Consider the following 25,154-nt stretch of genomic DNA (forward strand, 5'->3'; position numbering starts at 1 on the left):
ACTACTTAAGTACAGATGTTGATTTCTAGCAACTGTATCAATGAGCTCTTGAGCCTCTTCAATTGTTTTTCTCATGTGTATAGATCCACCAGCTGAGTGGTCTAGAGATATCTGGGCCTTTTCTGTAAGCCCGTAGTAGAAGATGTCTAACTGCACCCATTCTAAAAATATTTCAGAGGGTCATTTTCTTAGCATCTATTTGTACCTCTCTCAGGCATTATAAAGAGATTTATTATCCTCTTGTTTAAAGTCTTGGATGTCTAGCTTTAGCTGTGTTTTGGAGGGAAATATTGATTCAGGAATTTGTCTGACAACTATTTCCATGTTCTTATGCTGGCTTTGGGTTGGTTGTTTAACCACCTCTTAGCTTGATCTTTTACAGCAAATAGAAACAGCAATAATCTGTAGACATCCTGATCTACTTCCTTATCACACACTGTATCAGCAATTTGTAAGAACTGTGCCAAAAACTCAGTAGGTTCTTCCTGTGGAAGACCGGAATATTGGCAATTTTGCTGCACCATGTTAATGAGCTGAGGGTTTAGCTCAAAATTGTTGGCTCTGATGGGATGTATACAGATACTACTCCCATATGAAGCAGCAGTGGGGTTAGCATATGACCCCAGAGTTCTTCTGGACTGTTCATTTCCACTTAGGTCCATGATGGAGAAAGGGAGATGATGTGGATTGTAAATAAAAATATTTATTTATTTATTTATTTTGAAATTAAAAAATTAAAATAAAGTAAATAAAAAAATTGATGCAAGTTTCAAAAATTAAGAAAAGAAAAAGAAATAAAAGAAATTAGAAAACTAAATTAATTAATTAATTAAAAAGATTTGAAAATTTTTGGTGTGGATTTTCAAAAAAATGAAGAGAGAGAAAGTGGTTAGGAAGTTTTGAAAAAGATAACTTGTAAGAAAATAAATAAAAGAAAGGATTTGAAAAAGATATGATTTTAAAAATTTAAAGATTGAAACTTTCTTAACAAGAAAATACCAAACTTAAATTTTTTCAATCAAAATAATAAAATAGGACAAGTAATTCGAAAAAAAAAAGAAAAATATTTTGAAAAATTTTATAAAAGATTTTCAAAAAATATGAAAAGTAAATTGAAAAAGGATTTGTTTTGAAAAAGATTTAGAAAGATAAATTTTTAAAATTAAAATTTTGACTTGACTAACAAGAAACTACCAAATTTTAAAAATTTTGACTAAGTCAACCTAAGGAATTCGAAAATGATGAGTAAATAAAGGAGAAGATATTTTTTTGAATTTAATGAGGAAAGAGAAAAACACTAAAATGACACCAAACTTAAAATTTTTAGATCAAAACAAAGAAAACAAACAAAAAAATATTGAATGTCAAGATGAACACCAAGAACTAATTTTTGGAAATCTTTAAGAAAATAAAAACACAAAGGACACCAAACTTAAAAATTTTTATACATTGGACACTAATAATTTGAAAATGCACAAGAAAAATAAGGAAAGACGCAAAATAAGAAAAACTAAAGATCAAACAAGGAAAATAAACAAGAACAACTTGAAGATCAAGAAACAACAAGGAACATAAAATTCGAAAATATGAAGAATAAAAATAGCCTACAATTCGAAAAGTTGAAGGAAAATAAAAACATGCAATTGACACCAAACCTAAAACATGAAATTAAACTCAAACAGAAGACTCAATTATTGGTTTATTGATTTTTATCTATTTATTAAGAATTTTCGAAAAAAATCTAGAAAAAGAAAACAAGGATTTTGAAATTTTAACAAAAACAATAATAAAAAACTCAAAGAAAAATTAAAGATTAATAAAGAAAAATAAGATTTTTTTGAGATATTTTTGAAAAGAAAATAAAAGACTCAAATTTAGTGACTTTAAACCAAAAGGATAAATTTTTTCCTAATCTAAGTAACAAGATGAACCGTTAGTTGTTCAAACTTGAAGCTAGAGTATCGGGGCCGAAGGTGGATAATATTACCAACAACATGTGTTAGGTGTGGAACGCGAAGATCGTAGAGTATCGGGGGAAGCCAATCTTAACAATGTGTGAAGGCTTAAGATGCTATTTAATGAGAAAAATAGCAACACACAAGAAGAAGCTAGAGAATCACAGCGGTCACTTGGCACCAGTACAACAGAAGAAACTGGACAAGTTTGTGAAGCCTAAAGCTAATAAGTGGAGAGCCAGGCTGGAGACAATGATAGAGTGTTGTTTGACGTTCATAGAGGAACTAGCAAGGTTGGAGTTAACCTTTAACAAAGGACCTGCAGTTGTAATGTTTGGCAACTTACTGGTAAAGTTGATTATTAATCCATCATTATTTGAGTTACTGTAACTTATGTTTTACATTATACTTTGATTTATTGTCTTGTTGTGATATTCATTTATAAATTATTCATATAACCTTGTGGATTGCATGCTAGATTGTGTTTGTTGTTAGGAATGCCTTGCTGTCATGCTGTTGCAGCAATGTACAAAATTGGTCTTAAGCCAGAGGAGTATGTGCATCAATGGCTCACCATGCAATCAATCAAAGAAACATATATGCATTGCATCAAACCAGTTAATTCAGAGGAGTACTGGACCCCTTGTGATGCTCTAAGGACGGAACTACCCAACATTAAGGGACCAGCTCATCGCCCCAAGATGAAGAGGAAGGTGGATCTTGTAGAAACTGGGATGCACGCTACTAAAGCCAAGAAAACCTTCGAAGTGACGTGCAGTAAGTGTGGACAGCTTGGACATTACTACAAGACTTGTAAGAATGACCCAAAAGATCCAAACTGGCAACCATTGACAAAGAAGGAGAGAAGAGTTGCTAAGGGGAAGGGGTTGCAGATTGTACAATTTGACCCAAACCAGAACAGAGGCCAGGTAATTGGGGTTCGATCTGGAACACCATATAAATTGTGGAGGTTTAATGTGTCTCATTTTAAAATTGAGAACGGTTTATGTGTCTCATTATTCCTTGTTTATATGATTAGGATCGAGGTCCTAGTATTAATCTGAGCAACGATATTGTACCACCTGCCCCACCTATGGATCCACTAGTAATATCTTTTATCCTGCTTCTTATCCATATTGTTGTTTAAGTTACAGATTAGAGTCTCCATACACTAACATGTTTATATTACTACGATAGACAAAAGCAAAGTAGAACAAGAAGAAAATTCCAAAGACATTACCTAGGAAGGGTAATTCTGACCAATAGGAATAGGGAGAAGAGATTCCTGTTTCACAAAATGCACCTCAAACAGAAGGGGTATGGTGATTGGGAACTGTTGTCTTAACCTGTTGTAACGTTTGACTCATTAAATTTTTGTTACAAGTTGTAATTGAAGCTATGAACCTGAATCAGTCACCCCCAATCTTTGCCATGCCCAGAGAAGAAAGCACCCTATTGTTAGGCCCTCGACTGCTTCTATCTCAGTTTTACCTTCATTTGGACTACATACTCCACCACCTATTCAAGTAGCATCAGGTCTTAGACCATGTGTTCCAACCGGTCAGACTGTGCACTCAAGGACAACAACTGCTAATGTCCCCCTTCAACAAAGTGCTATTTCTGCTGAGACCATGGCTGCAGTAAGTTCCGGGACTACAGCAAGACTTTTTAAGTTCATTCCTATCCCTGGGTTTATACCTTCGAGGAAGACTTGATTTTTGATATGTTGCTGTTGACCTACATGATAAAAATGACTCCTTTTATTATTACTTTGCCTTATTTAAGTGTATGTATGCATGTTTAACTTAGTTTGAAATTTTACTAGACTGAATTGGAAGATGTTTAAGTCAGTTTGAAACTCTACAAATTTAGGAAATACTTTGGTTCAAGACTACATGTTGGCCTTCTTTTTGTTGTTTAAAGGGAGATGTTGTCCCTTTCTCATGCTGAACAAGGACATGATTAGTCTTTTTTTGTACATGTTTTATATAAGACATCTTTTGGTCTTGTTTATCCAACATTTTCCATTGAGAAATTTGTATAACTACATGCTACCAGAATCCATCAAAGTAGTTACAGACCAATTTCCTTGGATGAAATCATTATCTCATCTGAAACAACATACATATTTCTCAAGTAATACAACTTACAAGATAAACAAAGCTCACTTTTTAAAAACAAGATACACTTTGAACCTAGTATCACAGAAGGTTCCTGCTAGCCAAGTGCTTTAAAAAAAATTTGGAAATCACAATTCTAAATACAAAAGCAATAACCATAGCTTTAACACTAAGGCCGATAGTGCCACTATTGACATTACAATTTTTAGCTTCCAATTCTAACCCACTAACTCTACCCTCTAGTTCCCTGAGTTTTCCAGCATCAACACCAACAGCATCAAGTATCTGACTTTGGTCTAGTGTCCAACCCTCCATACTAGGAGAATTTTTGGAAAACTCTTCAAAAGATGCAACATAATCATCCAACCACGCAAAAATTTGCAATGCGGTGTTAAATTCTGTAGAGTATACCCACAACTCAGAAGATGTCACAGGGAGTTAACATCTAGAAAACTTAAATTTAATTTTGGATTACCTTGAGATGTGGACATCCATAAAACAACCTGTTAAGGTTTAGTTCTATTAAGGAGAGAAACAGTATAACATGCACCCGACACTGATGAGCGGATAATTTGTACGCTTTTTGGAATTGTTTTTAGTATATTTTTAGTATGATCTAGTTAGTTTCTAGTATATTTTTATTAGTTTTTAGTTAAAATTCACTTTTCTGGACTTTACTATGAGTTTGTGTGTTTTTCTGTGATTTCAGGTATTTTCTGACTGAAATTGAGGGACCTGAGCAAAAATCTGATTACTTGCTTCATACCAACAATCTCTGTGGGATCGACCCTTACTCGCGTAAGGTTTATTACTTGGACGACCCAGTACACTTGCTGGTTAGTTGTGCGAAGTTGTGTTTATGCCATGGTATTGAACACCAAGTTTTTGGTTTCATCACCGGGGATTATTTGAGTTGTAAAAAGTATTGATCACAATTTCGTGCACCAAGTTTTTGGCGCCGTTGCCGGGGATTGTTCGAGTTTTCGGCAAGCTTTTGGTCCAGTAACATCAGTGCCAAATTTCTTATCCGGCAACAGCACCAAGTTTTTGGCACCGTTGCCGGGGATTGTTCGAGTATGGACAACTGACGGTTCATCTTGTTGCTTAGATTAGGTATATTTTTTTTTCAGAATTCTTGAAGATGAATTCTAGTGTTTCATGATGATCTGTTGAAGTCTGGCTGGCTGTGAAGCCATGTCTAATTTCATTGGACTGAGGTTTCAACTTATCATCACAAGAGCTTGTTGATTTCTATCAATCTTGCTATTGGAGCAGTGATCTGCTAAGGCTTGGCTGGCCATTGGCCATGTCTAGTGTTTTGGACCGAAGCTTTCTTTGAAAGCTTGGCTGGCTGTGAAGCCATGTCTAATTCCTGGACCGGAGTCTTAGACTAAACATTGCATGATTCCTGGAATTCTCATTAAGAATTTTGATACCTTTTTCCACTTAATTTTCGAAAAACACAAAAAAAAATTACAAAATCATAAAATCCAAAAATATTTTTTGTTTGAGTCTAGTGTTTCATTTTAAGTTTGGTGTCAATTGCATGCATTCATTCATGTGTCTTAAGGATCTTCAAGTTATTCTTGATGATTTCTTACTCTGATCTTTGAATTCTCTTAACTTGAGTGTTTATGTGTCTCATGTGCATTCTCATTAGTGTCAGTAGTATACAAACTGCTAAGTTTGGTGTCTTGCATGCATTGTTCTTTTGATTTTAGTTACATTTTGATTATTCCTTATTATTAAAAATCCAAAAATATTTTTAATTTGTGTCCTTTCAAGTCAATAATACAGAGAATTGAAGATTCAGAACATACTGCAGAGGAATTACACAGAAAAACCTGAGCGTTCAAAAACGCCCAGTAAGGAAGACAGACTGGCGTTTAAACGCCAGCCAGGGTACCTGGCTGGGCGTTTAACGCCCAAAAGGGTAGATTTTTGGGCGTTAAACGCCAGAATGTGCACCATTCTGGGCGTTTAACGCCAGGATGGCACAAGAGGGAAGATTCTGTTTTCAAATCAAATTTTTTTCAGGTTTTCAAAATTTTTCAAAATCAAATCTTTTTCAAATCATATCTTTTCAATCATGTGTTTTCAAAATCAATTTCTTTCCTTTTTCAAAGATACTTACTATCATTTAATGATTTGATTCAACATTTCAAGTATGTTGCCTTTTCTGTTGAGAAAGGTTTAATGTTTGAATCATATCTTTTCTTGATAGCCAAGTCATTAATTTTCAAAATCAAATCTTTTTAAATGTTTTTCAAATCATATCCTCTCAATCACATCTTTTTAAAAATCAATCATATCTTCTTAACCACATCTTTTTCAAAATAATTTTCAATCATATCTTTTTAATTTCTAATTTCAAAATCTTTTTCAAAAATCACTTGATTTCTTTTCCACCCTTGATTTTCGAAAATCAATTAAGGTTTTTCAAAATGTTTTCAAAATCTTTTACTTAATTTTCGAAAATTGCTTCCCTTCTTCTCACATCCTTCTATTTATGGACTAACACTATTCCTTGATGCAAAATTCGAACTCCATCCTCTTTGATAAGTTCGAATTTTCTACTTCTGCCTTCCATTTTTCTTTTCCTCTGACACCTCAAGGAATCTCTATACTGTGACATAGAGGATTCCACATTTTCTTATTCTCTTCTCTTTCATATGAGCAGGAGCAAAGACAAAAGCATTCTTGTTGAGGCTGACCCTGAACCTGAAAGGACCTTGAAGCGAAAGCTAAGAGAAGCTAAGGCACAACTCTCTGTAGAGGACCTAACCGAATTCTTCAAAGAAGAACACATGGCAGCCGAGAACAACAACAATACCAACAATGCAAGGAAGGTGCTGGGTGACTTTACTGCACCTACTCCCGACTTTTATGGGAGAAGCATCTCTATCCCTGCCATTGGAGCAAACAACTTTGAGCTTAAGCCTCAATTAGTTTCTCTAATGCAACAGAATTGCAGGTTCCATGGACTTCCATTGGAAGATCCTCATCAGTTCTTAGCTGAATTCTTGCAAATCTGTGACACTGTCAAGACTAATGGGGTTGACCCTGAGGTCTACAGACTTATGCTATTCCCTTTTGCTGTAAGAGACAGAGCTAGGACATGGTTGGACTCACAACCTAAAGAAAGCCTGAACTCTTGGGAAAAGCTAGTCAATGCCTTCTTAGCAAAGTTCTTTCCACCTCAAAAATTGAGTAAGCTTAGAGTGGAAGTCTAAACCTTCAGACAGAAGGAAGGAGAATCCCTCTATAAAGCTTGAGAAAGATACAAACAGTTAATCAGAAAGTGTCCCACTGATATGCTTTCTGAATGGAGCATCATAGGTATTTTCTATGATGGTCTCTCTGAACTGTCCAAGATGTCTTTGGATAGCTCTGCTGGAGGATCTCTTCTTTTGAAGAAGACACCTACAGAAGCTCAAGAGCTGATTGAAATGGTTGCAAATAACCAATTCATGTACACTTCTGAAAGGAATCCTGTGAACAATGGGACTAATAAGAAGAAATGAGTTCTTGAGATTGACACTCTGAATGCCATATTGGCTCAGAACAAAATATTGACTCAGCAAGTCAATATGATTTCTCAAAGTCTGTCTAGAATGCAAAATGCACCAGGCAGTACTAAGGAAGCTTCATCTGAAGAAGAAGCTTATGATCTTGAGAACCCTTCAATGGAAGAGGTGAATTACAGGAGAACCCTATGGAAACACCTATAATCCTTCATGGAGAAATCATCCAAATCTCTCATGGAAGGATCAACAGAGACCTCAACAAGGTTTCAACAACAATAATGGTGGAAGAAACAGGTTTAGCAATAGCAAGCCTTTTCCATCATCTTCTCAGCAACAGACAGAGAGTTCTAAGCAGAATAACTCTGACTTAGCAACCATGGTCTCTGATCTAATCAAAACCACTCAAAGTTTCATGACTGAAACTAGGTCCTCCATTAGAAATTTGGAGGCACAAGTGGGTCAGCTGAGCAAGAAAATTACTGAATTCCCTCCTAGTACTCTTCCAAGCAATACAGAAGAAAATCCAAAAGGAGAGTTCAAGGCCATCAACATGGCCAAATTTGGAGAGGAAGGAGAGGCAGTGAACGCCACTGAGGAAGACCTCAATGGACGTCCACAGGCCTCCAATGAGTTCCCCAATAAGGAACCATGGGAATCTGAGGCTCAAAATGAGACCATAGAGATTCCATTGGACTTACTTCTGCCATTCATGAGCTCTGATGAGTATTCTTCCTCTGAAGAGGATGAATATGTCACTGAAGAGCAAGTTTCTAAATACCTTGGAGCAATCATGAAGCTAAATGACAAGTTATTTGGAAATGAGACTTGGGAGGATGAACCCCCTTTGCTCACCAAAGAACTGAATGACTTGTCTAGGCAGAAATTACCTCAGAAGAGACAGGATCCTGGAAAGTTTTCAATACCTTGTACCATAGGCACCATGACCTTCAAGAAGGCCTTGTGTGACCTAGGGTCAAGTGTAAACCTCATGCCTCTCTCTGTAATGGAGAAGCTAGGGATCTTTGAGGTGCAAGCCGCAAAAATCTCACTAGAGATGGCAGACAATTCAAGAAAACAAGCTTATGGACTTGTAGAGGATGTTCTGGTAAAAGTTGAAGACCATTACATCCCTGCTGATTTCATAGTCCTAGAGACTGGGAAGTGCATGGATGAATCCATCATCCTTGGCAGACCCTTCCTAGCCATAGCAAGGGCTGTGATTGATGTTGACAGAGGAGAATTGATCATTCAAGTGAATGAAGAATCCTTTGTGTTTAAGGCTCAAGGATATTCCTCTGTCACCATGGAGAGGAAGCATGAAGAGCTTCTCTCAAAACAGAGCCAAACAGAGCCCCCACAGTCAAACTCTAAGTTTGGTGTTGGGAGGCCACAACCAACTTCTAAGTTTGGTGTTGAACCCCCACATTCAAACTCTAAGTTTGGTGTTGGGAGGTCCCAACATAGCTCTGAGCATTTCTGAGGCTCCATGAGAGTCTTTTGTCAAGCTACTGACATTAAAGAAGCGCTTGTTGGGAGGCAACCCAATGTTATATTTTATCTATTCTCTTTTGTTATTTTATGTCTTTTGTAGGTTGATGATCATGAGAAGTCACAAAATCAATGAAAAACGAAAAAACAGAATGAAAAACAGAAAGAAAAACAGCACACCCTGGAGGAGAGCTTGCTGGCGTTTAAACGCCAGTGAGGCTAGCAGATGGGCGTTTAACGCTCAGTCTGGCACCATTCTGGGCGTTTAACGTCAGAAAGGGGCACCAGACTGGCGTTAAACGCCAGAAAAGGGCAAGAACTTGGCGTTAAACGCCAGAAATGGGCACCAGCCCGGCGTTTAACGCCAGAATTGGCTCAAAATGCAATTTTTCTTGCCAATTGGTGCAGGGATGACTTTTCCTTGACACCTCAGGATCTGTGGACCCCACAGGATCCCCACCTACCCCACCACTCTCTCTCTTCTTCACCCATTCACCAATCACCTCAACACCTCTTCCCCAAAAACCCTTCACCTATCAAATCCCATCTTTTTCTTCACCACTCACATCCATCCTTCATAATACCCCACCTACCTCACCATTCAAATTCAAACCACTTTCCCACCCAAACCCACCCTCACTTGACCGAACCCTACCCCTCCCCCACTCCTATATAAACCCTTCTTCACTCCTTCATTTTCACACAATCTAAACACCACTTCTCCCCCTTTTGGCCGAACACAAAGCCATTCCCTTCTTTCTCATTTCTTCTTCTTCTACACTCTTCTTTCTTCTTTTGCTCGAGGACGAGCAAACCTTTTAAGTTTGGTGTGGTAAAAGCATTGCTTTTTGTTTTTCCATAACCATTTATGGCATCCAAGGCCGGAGAAACCTCTAGAAAGAGGAAAGGGAAGGCAAAAGCTTCTACCTCCGAGTCATGGGAGATGGAGAGATTCATCTCAAGGGTGCATCAAGACCACTTCTATGAAGTTGTGGCCTTGAAGAAGGTGATCCCCGAGGTCCCTTTTTCACTCAAAAAGAGTGAATATCCGGAGATCCGACATGAGATCCGAAGAAGAGGTTGGGAAGTTCTTACCAACCCCATTCAACAAATCGGAATCTTGATGGTTCAAGAGTTCTATGCCAATGCATGGATCACCAAGAACCATGACCAAAGTATGAACCCGGATCCAAAGAATTGGCTTACTATGGTTCGGGGGAAATACTTGGTTTTTAGTCCGGAAAATGTAAGGTTGGCATTCAACTTGCCCATGATGCAAGGAGATGAACATCCTTACACTAGAAGGGTCAACTTTGATCAAAGGTTGGACCAAGTCCTCACAGTCATATGTGAAGAGGGCGCCCAATGGAAGAGAGATTCAAGAGGGAAGCCGGTTCAATTGAGAAGGCATGACCTCAAGCCCGTGGCTAGGGGATGGTTGGAGTTTATCCAACGCTCAATCATTCCCACTAGCAACCGGTCCGAAGTTACTATAGACCGGGCTATCATGATTCATAGCATCATGATTGGAGAAGAAATAGAAGTTCATGAGGTTATAGCTCAAGAACTTTATAAGGTGGCGGACAAGTCCTCTACCTTGGCAAGGTTAGCCTTTCCTCATCTCATTTGTCACCTCTGTTATTCAGTTGGAGTTGACATAGAGGGAGACATCTCCATTGATGAGGACAAGCCCATCACTAAGAAGAGGATGGAGCACACAAGAGATCCCACTCATCATGAAATCCCTGAGATTTCTCAAGGGATGCACTTTCCTCCACAAAACTATTGGGAGCAACTGAACACCTCCCTAGGAGAATTGAGTTCCAACATGGGACAACTAAGGGTGGAGCACCAAGAACACTCCATCATCCTCCATGAAATTAGAGAAGATCAAAGAATCATGAGAGAGGAGCAACAAAGACAAGGAAGAGACATTGAGGAGCTCAAACACTCCATAGGATCTTCAAGAAGAAGAACAAGCCGCCATCACTAAGGTGGACCCGTTCTTTAATTTCCTTGTTCTTTATTTTCTGTTTTTCGAAAATTATTGCTTATGTTTATCTATGTTTGTGTCTTGTGATCATTAGTGTCCTAGTGTCTATGCCTAAAAGTTATGAATGTCCTATAAATCCATCACCTCTCTTAAATAAAAAAAATGTTCTTAATTGAAAAAGAAAAGAATTGCATGAATTTTGAATTTTATAACAGTTTAATTATTTTGATGTGGTGACAATATTTTTGTTTTCTGAATGTATGCTTAAACAGTGCATATGTCTTTTGAGTTTGTGGTTCATGAATGTTGGCTCTTGAAAGAATGATGAAAAAGGAGACATGTTACTGAGGATCTGAAAAATCATAAAAAATGATTCTTGAAGCAAGAAAAAGCAATGAAAAAAAAAAGAGAGAAAATTTCGAAAAAAAAAAGAAAGAAAAAGAAAACGAAAAAAAAAGAGAGAAGAAAGAAAGAAATAAAGTTGTGATCCAAGGCAAAAAGAGTGTGCTTAAGAACCCTGGACACCTCTAATTGGGGACTCTAGCAAAGCTAAGTCACAATCTGATAAGGTTCACCCAATTATGTGTCTGTGGCATGTATGTATCCGGTGGTAATACTGGAAGACAGAGTGCTTTGGGCCACGGCCAAGATTCAATAAGTAGCTATGTTCAAGAATCATCATACTTAACTAGGAGAATCAATAACACTATCTGGATTCTGAGTTCCTAAAGAAGCCAACCATTCTGAATTTCAAAGGATAGAGTGAGATGCCAAAACTGTTCAGAGGCAAAAAGCTAAAAGCCCCGCTCATCTAATTGATACTGATCTTCATAGATGTTTTTGGAATTCATTGCATATTCTCTTCTTTTTATCTTATTTATTTTCAGTTGCTTGAGGACAAGCAACAATTTAAGTTTGGTGTTGTGATGAGCGGATAATTTGTACGCTTTTTGGCATTGTTTTTAGTATATTTTTAGTATGATCTAGTTAGTTTCTAGTATATTTTTATTAGTTTTTAGTTAAAATTCACTTTTCTGGACTTTACTATGAGTTTGTGTGTTTTTCTGTGATTTCAGGTATTTTCTGACTGAAATTGAGGGACCTGAGCAAAAATCTGATTCAGAGACCAAAAAGGACTGCAGATGCTGTTGGATTCTGACCTCCCTGCACTCGAAGTGGATTTTCTGGAGCTACAGAGGCCCAATTGGCGCGCTCTCAACGGCGTTGGAAAGTAGACATCCTGGGCTTTCCAGCAATATATGATAGTCCATACTTTGCCCAAGATTTGATGGCCCAAACTGGCGTACAAAGTCACCCTCAGAAATCCCAGCGTTAAACGCCGGAACTGGCACCAAAGTGGGAGTTAAACGCCCAAACTGGCACCAAAGCTGGCGTTTAACTCCAAGAAGAGTCTCTACACAAAAATGCTTCAATGCTCAGCCCAAGCACACACCAAATGAGCCCGGAAGTGGATTTTTATGTCATTTACTCATCTCTGTAAACCCTAGGCTACTAGTTCTCTATATATAGGACCTTTTACTATTGTATTTTCATCTTTGGGATCTTTGAATCATTTTAGATCCTTTGATCATCTTTGGACATCTAGTTCTTAGATCATTGGGAGGCTGGCCATTCGGCCATGCCTAGACCTTGTACTTATGTATTTTTAACGGTGGAGTTTCTACACACCATAGATTAAGGTGTGGAGCTCTGCTGTACCTCGAGTATTAATGCAATTACCATTGTTCTTCTATTCAATTCCGCTTGTTCTTGTTCTAAGATACCACTTGTTCTTCAACTTGATGAATGTGATGATCCGTGACACTCATCATCATTCTCACCTATGAACGTGTGCTTGACAACCACCTCCGTTCTACCTTAGATTGGGTGGATATCTCTTAGATTCCTGATACACGATGCATGGTTGATCGCCTGACAACCGAGTGCTCGCCTGACAAACGAGCCAGCCATTCCGTGAGATCTGAGTCTTCGTGGTATAGGTTAGAACTGATGGCGGCATTCAAGAGAATCCGGAAGGTCTAACCTTGTCTGTGGTATTCTGAGTAGGATTCAATGATTGAATGACTGTGACGTGCTTCAAACTCCTAAGGGCGGGGCGTTAGTGACAGACGCAAAAGAATCACTGGATTCTATTCCGGCCTGATCGAGAACCGACAGATGGATAGCCGTGCCGTGACAGGGTGCGTTGAACATTTCCACTGAGAGGATGGGAGGTAGCCACTGACAACGGTGAAACCCTTGCTTAAGCTTGCCATGGAAAGGAGTAAGAAGGATTGGATGAAGACAGTAGGAAAGCAGAGAGACGGAAGGGACAAGCATCTTCATACGCTTATCTGAAATTCCTACCAATGAATTACATAAGTATCTCTATCTTTATCTTTATGTTTTATTCGTATATCACCATACCCATTTGAGTTTGCCTGACTAAGATTTACAAGGTGACCATAGCTTGCTTCATACCAACAATCTCTGTGGGATCGACCCTTACTCGCGTAAGGTTTATTACTTGGACGACCCAGTACACTTGCTGGTTAGTTGTGCGAAGTTGTGTTTATGCCATGGTATTGAACACCAAGTTTTTGGTTTCATCACCGGGGATTATTTGAGTTGTGAAAAGTATTGATCACAATTTTGTGCACCAGACACCAACATCATGGAGCAATGAACTTCTTCTTCTTCTTTGGCGCAACAACACTTCCTACAGATTTTTAAAAATTTCTCTTCCAATCCCATCAATGGAACTCAATGATGGTTCCTTCCTGCTGCTCATGCCTCTGGTAGGATTTTCTGGACAAAGGGGTTTTATGGAAACACAGCGTTTCAAAAGCAACTGAAACGTTACTTCCCGTGCAAACGACGTCATTTTTAGGGTGAAGGGGATGAACAAATTAGTCCCTGTCCATTTGAACTTGTTCAGCTAAGCACTGAATGAACACGTCATCCAGCTCATGTGACAGGTCATCCATTAAACGAGATAGCTCAGCGTTTTCTGTCAAGTTTTGCCAAAAAAAAAATGCACAGGGACCGTTTTGTGTGACGAAATTCGGGAACAAGAACCGAAGCGGATCAATTTTATTTTGAGGAATCACATTGTCATTCTTAAAAATGGACAGGAGACGGGTTGGTAGTTTACTCGTTAAAAGATGTTGAATTATATAACGTACCTGTTTAATAAAGCGTTAAATCCAGTCATTATAAGTTAAACATATTGTTGATTTATATATGACGTACTTGTTTAATAAAGTGTTATAATAGTAATTATAAGTTAAACAGTTATGTTAGGTAGTAGAAAAAAATTATACAACTACAAAATATCACTAATAAATTTTAATCCTCTGATAAAAGTGTGAATAAAACACACTATACAATGGCACCTCTCTTCTCTCTCTAACCGTATGGGATTATTAATTTTCTTCTAAGCTTAGATTTAGTTTCTTTAAATCACATCCCAACAATTCTTCCATCCTAATCTCCCTCAATTAAATATATAAATTATCTCCAAACAAGTAACATCCAAAAATTTTAGAACATTATTAAACTTGAAAAAAATCCAAAATTTTCCTCATCCTATTCTAATCATAAACCTACGAAAAAAGAAAACTGAAAAATTAGAGAAAAGAGTTTCCAAAATTTTATAATTGGAGTATTATATAGTATTGTCTTCTATCATAGAGGTATATTATCTATTTGTGTGTTCTGTTTATATTGGTACAAAAGTATTTTTTTATCAGCAATTATCTAATTCAAAACAAAAGAAGGATTTTTAACTGTTCTGGTTGTGCATGACAGCTTATTCTACAATATCCACACTGACTCGGTTGAAAATTTTACGAAGAGAGGTTAAAATTGATTTATTGCCAAAATAAGTATAAGAATATAAGAATTACTTGACCCTCCCTCCCCTTCTTTCCTCCACACATTTCTTTTTTATATCTCCTCATGTAAAAATCTCATTGGTACTTTGCAGGGATCTCAAACCTTAAGTTTGGAAGGATAGTGACTTCTTTACCTCCAAAGGCTACCTTTTTTGATGATCCTTTATGAGTTTTTCGAGACATTAGATTTGGTATACTTTAATTTTGAAGATATTTGTATTTTTGTATACCTGGTGAATTTTTTTTTTTGGATATGCTTTTATATGAAGATTAAACTAGGTTTCTAGCTCTGTTTAAGAGAGATGTTTTATTATATTTAGGTGCTAGATTTGAATTCACTCTAGATGAAGATCTGAAAGTAGCTGCTGCATGTGGTGATGTGAAAGATGCTCTTGCTACTAAAATTAGCAAAGAGTGCATTGGAACAGAGGTATGTGCTAACCCTCCCATTCCCTTCAACATGGATACTTAGGAAGTGGTTTTCATTTACGGAATGCTATTGGATATTTTAAAGGAAATAACTTATACATAAAATTAAAAATTTAGTCATCTATGAGCTCTCGTGTCTTATTTTGTAGGTTAATCTTATGATATCTAAAAATCATCATGTCAAAGCATTGACTCATATTTGTGATCTGACATTATTTTGGAATGTGTTCAGTCTTCTTCCTGACTTTGAACCTGCTATTCCATATGGATGTAAAAGGTAAGTTTGCAGTTTTTTTTTCTTTTTTTTTTAAATAGGTTAAAAGGTGTAGAATGATTGCAAATCATTTTATTAGTTTCAACCGCATCTTGCACATAGAGAAAGAGTTGGCTAAATATTATTGCGACTTTTACCCACACACAAAAAAAAAAAGAAGAAAAAACAATAGTAGTTAGTGCACCACTAGCAACCTTAGATATTTGTTGTGAACTTCAAATTTGAAAGAAGTTTTATTATAATATTTTGAGACGTGTTATTATTGTATTCGCAAACACAATCCTAATCATTTTTTTCTTTTTTCAAGTTCAATTCTTTTTTACCCCTCATCACATTACATGTTATAAAAGCCTTGTGAAATATATGGAGATGTTTGCAAAACCAAATCTTATGAAAAGGAATAGAGGTGAAAACCATAAGTTGGATGTGAGATGCATCAATTTTTTACATAAATGCATATCGCTCTTCTTGGCTTTAGTATTCAATTAACTTTTGATATAAGATTAGACATTGGTTGAACTTGACAGTTGTCATGAAGTGCCAAATTATGAAGAAACTGGTCTGTGGTCTGTGGATAAGAAGAAATTGTTTGGTTATTGTTAATTTTATGAAGTAGTTTGATGTTGGTTTAGTGTATTATGGATTTGAATATTGTAGCAATAATAATTTTTATTGAACAAGTAGTTTGGATGAATGGTTTGAGAAAATTGATAATTATATTATTGATACGTTAAGGAGAGAGTACAAAGGCTAGTGGAATTTGTGTTTGTTAATTAATTACAATGAACTCCATGATAGTCTATTTATAGGCTTCATAAGCTAATTCTAGATAATTCTAAGGGTTAGATATTTCTAGTATTTGATTTATTTACTTAACTTCTAAACTTCTTCGTCATAATATCTAGATATTTATTTGTATGAAACAAGATCATGAGAATTCTAGAAAATTCTACAAATGTGTAGCATAATCAATACTCCTCCTTGATGCACATTTGTATAACTCCGAACATCTCTTGAAATAGTACATAAAAAGGTTAATTATTTTTTTTACAAACGTGTCGCATACATCTGTCTTATCTCGTTTAGATACATGTAAAATTATCTTGTTTACAGTATAAACGAGATAAGAGAATAGTATTTATTTCGGTAAATATTTTTAAAATTATTTATTTTAGTAATTATTATATTTATTTAATTTATAAAAATAAAGATTCCCAACATAAATATAGTACAATAAAGGATAAATTTTTTTTATATAAACAAAAAATAATAAAAATATCATAAAAATAAGAATTATATCAATAATAATTGTCATATGAATAAAAAATATAATAAAAATATAACATTAGAACACTAAAAAAATAATATAAAAATATTTATCATATAAATAGAAAAAATATAATAAAAAACATAAAAATCAAAATATAAAAGAGAGTACTAAAAATAATAAAAAAAATTAAAATATTTACCTTAGCGTGATTGAAACAAATTTAAATGATTTTGACGAAAAAAAAATTTGGAACAAAGAACATACACAAAGAATTAGTGTGAAAGTCATATGGGTACTTATATTTTTTTATAGAAGAAAATAAAGGGTAGAGTTAGTAGAAAAAGAATAAATTTCTCATCTAATTTTTTAACAATAATCAACCTTCCATAACTTAAAACGTAGAAGCTAGAATTTCTTGCTTCACATGAAAAAAAGTACTGATTTTAGAGTTTTATAAAATTGTCAAAAATAAAAATAAGACGTCAAAACACTCAAATAAACTTCTTTTTCCTCCAACATGAATCCCAAACACACCCTTAGTTAGCGACCTGACGGTCCAGGGATACCTGTGTAACAAAAAAATTCTCACTGTACGCACGCCAACCGTTACGATTGTTTCTCTTTCTCTCATTGTTCTAAAAATCGAACCGGATTGACTGGTTCAATTAGATTAACCGAAAATCGGTTACTAAATTAGTTTGGTTGATCACATAAATCTGTTTGGAAAAATCGCAGTGAACCGGTTGAACTAACGGTTAACCGATGAATCGGTTGGACCGACCGGTTTTTTAAGAAAATTTCCAGTTTGACAACAAACTTCAAAACGGCAGCGGTTTACATTTTTTTTTTTAAAAGAAAACCCTAAATCAAACTACCCATTACCCCAATGCACCGCAGCCCCATTCCTCTCTGAAATTGAAAGAAAAAATCAACTCCAGCCCTAGCCACCCATTGACCCAGCCCCGCCGCCCGCAGCCCGCAGCCACGTCAACCACCGCGCCACCTCAACCCCCAGCGCCGTCGCATGTACAGGAATCGCATGTGGAAGCTCGGCGCCGTCGCAGGAGCTTGACGTCGTCTCCTCTGTTCGAGAGCGCTCTCTCTGTGTTCACCGTGCCTCCGTCACCGTCACTGTAACCGTCACTGTCAAGAACTTCTTCGTGCTTCCCTCGCCGCTGACATCTCTGTTCGTTCTGTTCGTGCTTCAAGTCTTCTCCTTTTCTCCATTTTGTAGTATTTATTTATTTGTGTATTCTAGTCTGAGTTTTGCGCTGTTCGTTCTTGTGATTACTGGTTCTAAAATTTCTAATTTGTTCATGATTTTTGGTTCTGAATATCTTATCTTCTGTGACTAGGAAATAGGAATCATTTATTTTGGTTAATTACTTAATTTTGTTCATGATTTTTGTTAGCTGGATTTTGAATTTTGTTTGCTGTGACTTGGAATCATTTTGTACTATGTATTTGTGTATTCTAGCCTTGCGCTGTTCATTCTTGTGATTACTGGTTCTGAAATTTTTTATTTGTTCATGATTTTTGGTTTTTGAATATCTTATCTTCTGTGACTAGGAATCATTTAATTTGGTTAATTACTTAATTTTCTTCATGATTTTTGTTAGCTGGATTTTGAATTTTGTTTGCTGAGTTAATTTTGTTTGGTCGAGTTAATTTTGTTCATCATTTCGTCAAATTTGTTTGCTGAATTAATTTTGTTCATGATTTTTTTTTGGTTGTATGTTAAAGATGGAACCATCACAAAGTGATCAACCGCCATAAGACAATACTCTCAATGCTGTCAAAAAATCCCAAACTGGTTCTTTTAGAAGAAAACCTAGGAAAATCTGATCCAGCTTGGCAATCTTTTACTGTGATAAGAAAAATCTGATGAGTTGTGTCTTTTGATTAGTTGAAAACTTATTTGTTAATGTTTCTTTTGAAAGTAAAACATTATGTGTTTGTCACCATGTGTGTTTTGGTTATTTTTAGCTACGAATTTTGACGTTTGAATTTATATGTGAACTTCTAATCATGGTTCTGAAAACCGGACCGGACCGGCCGGTTCAACCGGAAAAACCGGGAATCGGTCAGTTAACCGGTCCGGGTAAGCTAAAAAACCGGCCAGCAAAAAACTGGTAAAAAAATTGGTCGAACCGGCCGGTTAACCGGTAAACCGGTCGAACCAGCCGGTTTTTTAACGGTTTTTTATTAAATTAATATATTTAAAATTATTTTTAGATTTTTTAATAATTTTATTTAATATTTAATTAAACCGATTGAACCCCGGTCGAACCATTGAACCAGTAACTTCACCGGTTCATTGACCGGTCCGGTTCTCGCAACCTTGCTTCTAATATTAAATTATGGATGATTTATTATGTGAAGTTGTGAAATTTTGAATTTTATTTGGTTAGAAATTATTGAATTTATATATTTAAAATTATATATAAATTTTTTAATAATTTTATTTTATGTTTAAATAAACCGATTAAACTTCGATTAAATCTTGATCGAACCAATAAATCATTGAACCAGTAACTTTACCGGTTTATTGACCTGTCCGGTTCTCGCAATATTGGTTTCCCTTAAACTCTCCCCTTCCAACAAGATAACAACAACCATTTTTACGCCGTCGTTTCTAATCTGCTGCGCCTGCGACCAATGTCGGTTGCCACTCAGCACGTTCTTCAGGTGAGGGACAAAATCAAACTTTCCGACATCGAGCGCAGGATCTTCGATAGGCTTCTCGCCAGTCTCCGCCACTTCAACCTCCAAACTCAGGTCCGCGTCGCCGGCGGCTGGGTCCGTGACAAGGTCCCCCCCCCCTTTTCTATCTGTAGATAGCTCTTTAGCCCTAATTTTTCTGTTTGGGGTTTGAATTTGGTTGGTTTTGCAGCTCCTGGCGAAGGATTGCTATGACATCGATATCGCTCTTGACAATATGATGGGCACCGAGTTTGCCCATAAGGTGAAGGAGTACTTGGTGTCCATCGGTGAAGGTAAAGATGTTCGGGGTGATGGCAAGATTAAGTCGTATGTTCCTCCCAATTTCTCTTCTTTATTGCTTTCTTTTACAATTTTATTGTATGTTTCTCATATGTTACTCTGTTTAGTCATGAAAATTGAATTCTTTGAAGCAATGTAGAACATAAATGACATTTTTATTTTTTGGCAGCAACCCTGACCGGTCTAAACATTTGGAGACAGCAACGATGCGTTGGTTTGATATGCAGATTGATTTTGTTAACTTAAGGAGTGAAGAGTATATTGAGAATAGCCGCATTCCTTCTAAGGTATGTTACCGCACACACTTAATGGTATTCTTGCTATATGCATATTCCACTTCTTTTCTTTTGATTTATTTTCATGTAAGATAAGATGTTCTGCTAATTTCCTCCTAGTTGGACTCACGTGAATGTCTTGTCTTGTTATCGATGAAGGTGAATTTCCTGTGTTTTGCACTCTCCTTGTTTATTAAGCTAATTTTATGGCAACATGAACATGATTATCTATCATTGCAATGTCTGCTTGTGTGCATTCTCCACATGACCAAGTCAAGTTCAACCGAATAAAGTTTTTCTTCATGTCTAACAGCAAAGCTTTGGCACACCTGAAGAGGATGCATGTAGGAGGGATTTGACAATTAACAGGTATCTTTGTGTTTTTATACGTAGGCTATGGCCTTTTTTTTTTTTTTTGGTTTGATTCCCCATTTAGACATTTTAGATGATAGTTTCATAAAGCTGTTTGGTTGTGCATGGCAGCTTATTCTACAATATCCACACTGACTCGGTTGAAGATTATACCAAAAGAGGTTAGAATTGATCGATTGCCAAAATAAGTATAAGAATTACTTGACCCTCCCTCTTCCCTTTCCCTCCACACATTTCTTTTTTATATCTCCACATGTAACAATCTCTTTGGCATTTTGCAGGGATCTCAGACCTTAAGTCCGGAAGGATAGTGACTCCTTTACCTCCAAAGGCCACCTTTCTTGATGATCCTTTACGAGTTCTTCGAGCCATTAGATTTGGTATACTTTAATTTTGAAGATATTTGCATTTTGTATACCCGGTGAACGTTTTTTTTTTTGGGTATGCTTTTATATGAAGATTAAATTAGGTTTCTAGCTCTGTTTAAGAGAGATGTTTTATTATATTTAGGTGTTAGATTTGAATTCACTCTAGATGAAGATCTGAAAGTAGCTGCTGCATGTGATGATGTGAAAGATGCTCTAGCTGCTAAAGTTAGCAAAGAGCGCATTGGAAAAGAGGTATGTGCTGACCCTCCCATTCCCTTCAATATGGATACTTAGGAAGTGGTTTTCAATTACGGAATGCTATTGGATATTTAAAAGGAAATAGCTTATGTATAAAATTGAAAATTTAGTCATCTATGGGCTCTTGTGTCTTATTTTGTAGGTTGATCTTATGATATCTGGAAATCAAGCTGTCAAAGCAATGACTCATATTTGTGATCTGACATTATTTTGGAATGTGTTCAGTCTTCCTCCTGTGTTTAAACCTGCTATTTCAGATGGTTGTGAAAGGTAAGTTTGCAGTTTTTTTTTTCTTTAATAGGTTAAAAGGTGTAGAATGATCGCATATCCTTTAATTAGTTTCAACCGCATCTTGCACACGGAGATAGAGTTAGCTGAATATTATTGCCACTTTTACCCGGAAAAAAAGGAAAAACATAGTAGTTAGTGCACCGCTAGCAACCTTAGATATTTGTTGTGAACTTCAAATTTGAAAGAAGTATCATTATAATATTTTGAGACGTGTGTTGTTATTGTACTCACAAACACAATCCTAATCATTTTCTCTTTTTTTTTTCTTTTGTTTTTTTCCCTCATCACATTACATGTTATGAAAGCCTTGTGAAATATATGGAAATGTTTGCAAAACCAAATCTTATGAAAAGGAATAGAGGTGAAAATCATAAGTTGGATGTGAGATGCATCAATTTTTTACATAAATGCATATTGCTCCTCTTGGCTCTAATATTCAATTAACTTTTGATATAAGATCAGACATTGGTTGAACTTGACAGATGGCATGAAGTGCCCAAGGGAAGACCCACGAAACCTGTGGATAAGAAGAAATTGTTTGGTTTACTAGCAATAATACAGTAGTAGTTGAGCAAATTATGAAGAGCCACTTTTCTCACTTTTATGCCTTCACTACCTAAATGGCTAAACCCTATCTTTTCCTTTTTGGTTCTCTATTTTGTTTATTATTGTTCACTTGCACAAGATACAAAGGTTATTTTTCTTGGCAATGTTGATCAGCTAATTCTTTCACTTTATCCAGGCTTTGCGTTGCTTACTTGGACACTGCATGGAACCTTATCCATTTACTCAAAGAGTCAACCTTTAAAGTGAGTAATGTGTTTTTCATTTTTACCATAATCCATTTTCACATTTATTGTTGTCACAATAGGAAGTTGTTGTCATTCGATTATCATTTTTGGATTGCTTGATTATATTTGGTCATGATAGGTGATTCCTTTGTGCTACTTAGGACAAAGAAAGGAGATTTTTACTTTTTGCTGCATTGTTCCTCCCACTTAAAAATACCACTTACCAAGTTAAGAAAGCGAAGATGGTATGTGTCTCGTCCATTCTATGTGATACTATTTTTGAATTTGTAATGTTCTTTTTGTGCTTTGACTTGATACATCTAGCAAAGTGTCTAAATTAGAACTCTAGTGTGTTGCTTTGTTCTTTTCTTTTCCCCCTTTAGTTGGTGTTTTGGAGTATTTCATATTAGACCTGTAGAAACCACAATCTATATTTAGTTAGACTGTCATGCGACACAAGTAGAGATGACAACCACACTATTAGACAATCTTGAGAGGGACTGTTTGTCTCATTTCAAGGATTATTTATATTGAGCTCAAGTTTTATCTGATACTCAATTGAAAACTCTAGCTGATTTTATCCGTGAAATCTTATTTATGAGGAACATTTTAATATTGTTGTTATATAATGCAGTTTCTTTAGTCATTTTTCTTGTATTCCAAATGACATGCTGGTTTATGAGGATAACATGTTATTTTGAATTATAGGTTCCTGTTGTCAATTATATTATTGTTGACTCACTCAAGCAAAAAGGCGAGGATGCAAAAATGGTCAGTTCCCATTTACCCTTAGTACAACCAGAATAACAGAGTTCTAATGTTTGTAATATAAATCATTTCAGTTTTTTAGAATCTGGTTGATGTTTCTATTGGCTAATGTTTTATAATTGTATGTGTTTCAAAATCCAGGTGCTTGATTTACACCGAGCATCACACAAATTCTTGTCGTTGATTCCTTGTCTTGCATCTAATGAGGATTTGCAACCTGATGATGTTGATTGGATGAGAGGATTGATTGATGATGTCTCTATTGCTTCTAGAGTTCGGGTTCTAACAGGTACATTGTTCTTAGTCTGCTACCTTAGTATTGGCATTATGCCTTTTTATTTCTTAGCTCATGTTGTCCTCAATCTTCAGTCAATTCATTTTGCTAGTTTTGTAAGTTGTGTTGTATGCTAATTTTATTGTGCTTTACTATGTTGTGATTTTCATCTAGATTATTGAGTTTTCTAGTGGAACTTAGCCATGGACACTCCCCTCATTTCACTTTATAATTATTGTTTCCTACATAGTATTTGCACTTCACTCAAGCCACAATCTACACTCTGCTTGTTAAGTAAGTCTATTTTAAGCGACTTAGCTTGATTACCTCAATTAAATGAAAGGAAACATAAGAAAGGGATAGTGGAAGTATTTTTGTAATGTGATGCCCACCCAACTCTTCTGCATCTGTTTCTCTAGGGTGTGACTGCTAAGTTATTTTACATTATGAATTGCATCTGAGATGACCAAGATTTTATATTTGATTTATTTAGGTTTTCTCTTGAGGGAGATTAAAGATTTATGGAGAGTTGCACTATTGGTATCCATATTATTACATCCCATTGGCATTAACGACACTGAGGATGAATCCTCACAATTGCACAAACGAAGAGATCTGTTTAATACAGTGGAGAGTTCTATAATAAAACTAGGTGAGCTATATTAGTCTTTGATACGTGTTTAACTTGTAGCATTGATGCTTGTGTCTCTTGCTTGCATCCTTTGAAGAATGAATGTGAAGATGTGTATAGCTTTTACTGGAAATTTACTGCAGCATCTACCTGTTCTACTTCATATTCATAATCCTATTTAGCGGAGCATTTGAAGTTATATCTCTTTTCTTTGTTCCTTCTATGCTTGGCTTTGTTTTAGTTATAATTTTCACCACTTTAAGTGAAGTTATGTAAAGAAGTTAAACCAAAATAGGAGCATGGATGGCTTGAGTAAGATGAAGTGATTGGGAGCTCACGGTACGTAAAATGTTAACATATTTTGGTGGATAACAGGCCTCGACAATGTTTGGGAGGTTAAGCCATTGATCAGTGGCGAAGATATTATGAATGTCTTACAGCTTAAAGAAGGACCACTCGTTAAGGAGTGGGTAAGTCATTTTGTTTACTGCAATTTTGTTCCCACAGTCACGCACACTGCACGTTGACTAAATTTAAGGTTTTAATTTATCATTTTCACTTGCAGAAAGAAAAATCAATGGCATGGCAACTTGCCAATCCTTTTAGAACTACTGAGGAATGCATTGACTGGTTAAGAGAAACCAATTCTAAGCGGGTAAAGTTGGAGTGAAGTCGGAATGCCTTTGATCATTTGTCTGTTCCAAACACCTTTGCCTTGGATGATACGGGGAATCCACTTAATGCACACATGGCTTGTGAATGTTGTATGAAGCCCACAATTAGGATGAAAGTATTTATGTATATAAACATGATATATGAATTATGAATATATCTCAAATTATTTATAAAGATATGTATTTATATTAATTATTAAGATAAATTATTATTTAAAATTTAACTTTATAAATAGTTCATCTAAATTTTTTAAGCAATCCTTTTTATATATCAAATTAGTTATAGAAAAAATGTAGAAATAATCAAAATAAAATTGTATGACATAATGATATATAATATGCAAGGACGGGTCATTCATGTTGGGGTCGGGGATATTTGCCCCATTGAACTTTAGGAAAAAAAAATAAAAAAATGTGTATGTATTGCTATAATGTCTTCATTGTAATAATGTGTTTGTCTAATACTTCAAAAAAAAATTATTTATGTATTAGAAAAA

General features: G+C 35.9%; 1 protein-coding gene across 8 annotated transcripts; it reads left to right on the top strand.

Annotated features, from left to right (window-relative positions):
* The first annotated feature begins 14,819 nt into the window (after window positions 1–14,819).
* Window positions 14,820–24,890, top strand: LOC112715345 (tRNA nucleotidyltransferase cca2). Of its 8 annotated transcripts, XM_072204690.1 has the most exons (19): window positions 14,820–14,943; window positions 15,072–15,170; window positions 15,300–15,409; window positions 15,558–15,685; window positions 19,629–19,763; window positions 19,846–19,982; window positions 20,125–20,242; window positions 20,544–20,599; window positions 20,714–20,763; window positions 20,884–20,982; window positions 21,113–21,222; window positions 21,371–21,498; window positions 22,262–22,328; window positions 22,472–22,555; window positions 23,019–23,081; window positions 23,220–23,367; window positions 23,846–24,004; window positions 24,359–24,453; window positions 24,549–24,890. In XM_072204690.1, the coding sequence occupies exons 6-19, from the start codon at window positions 19,891–19,893 to the stop codon at window positions 24,651–24,653; spliced, it is 1,374 nt and encodes a 457-aa protein (XP_072060791.1). In that variant the 5' UTR covers window positions 14,820–14,943; window positions 15,072–15,170; window positions 15,300–15,409; window positions 15,558–15,685; window positions 19,629–19,763; window positions 19,846–19,890; the 3' UTR covers window positions 24,654–24,890. The 8 variants fall into 8 exon arrangements, with proteins under 8 accessions (XP_072060791.1, XP_025622886.1, XP_072060792.1 ...); XM_025767101.3 differs by lacking the exon at window positions 14,820–14,943 and having other exon boundaries at window positions 15,033–15,170; window positions 18,696–19,763; XM_072204691.1 differs by lacking the exon at window positions 14,820–14,943 and having other exon boundaries at window positions 15,033–15,170; window positions 19,629–19,730.
* Window positions 24,891–25,154: the final 264 nt, after the last annotated feature.

This window comes from Arachis hypogaea, chromosome 10, assembly GCF_003086295.3.
Source record: "Arachis hypogaea cultivar Tifrunner chromosome 10, arahy.Tifrunner.gnm2.J5K5, whole genome shotgun sequence".
Classification (NCBI taxonomy): domain Eukaryota; kingdom Viridiplantae; phylum Streptophyta; class Magnoliopsida; order Fabales; family Fabaceae; genus Arachis; species Arachis hypogaea.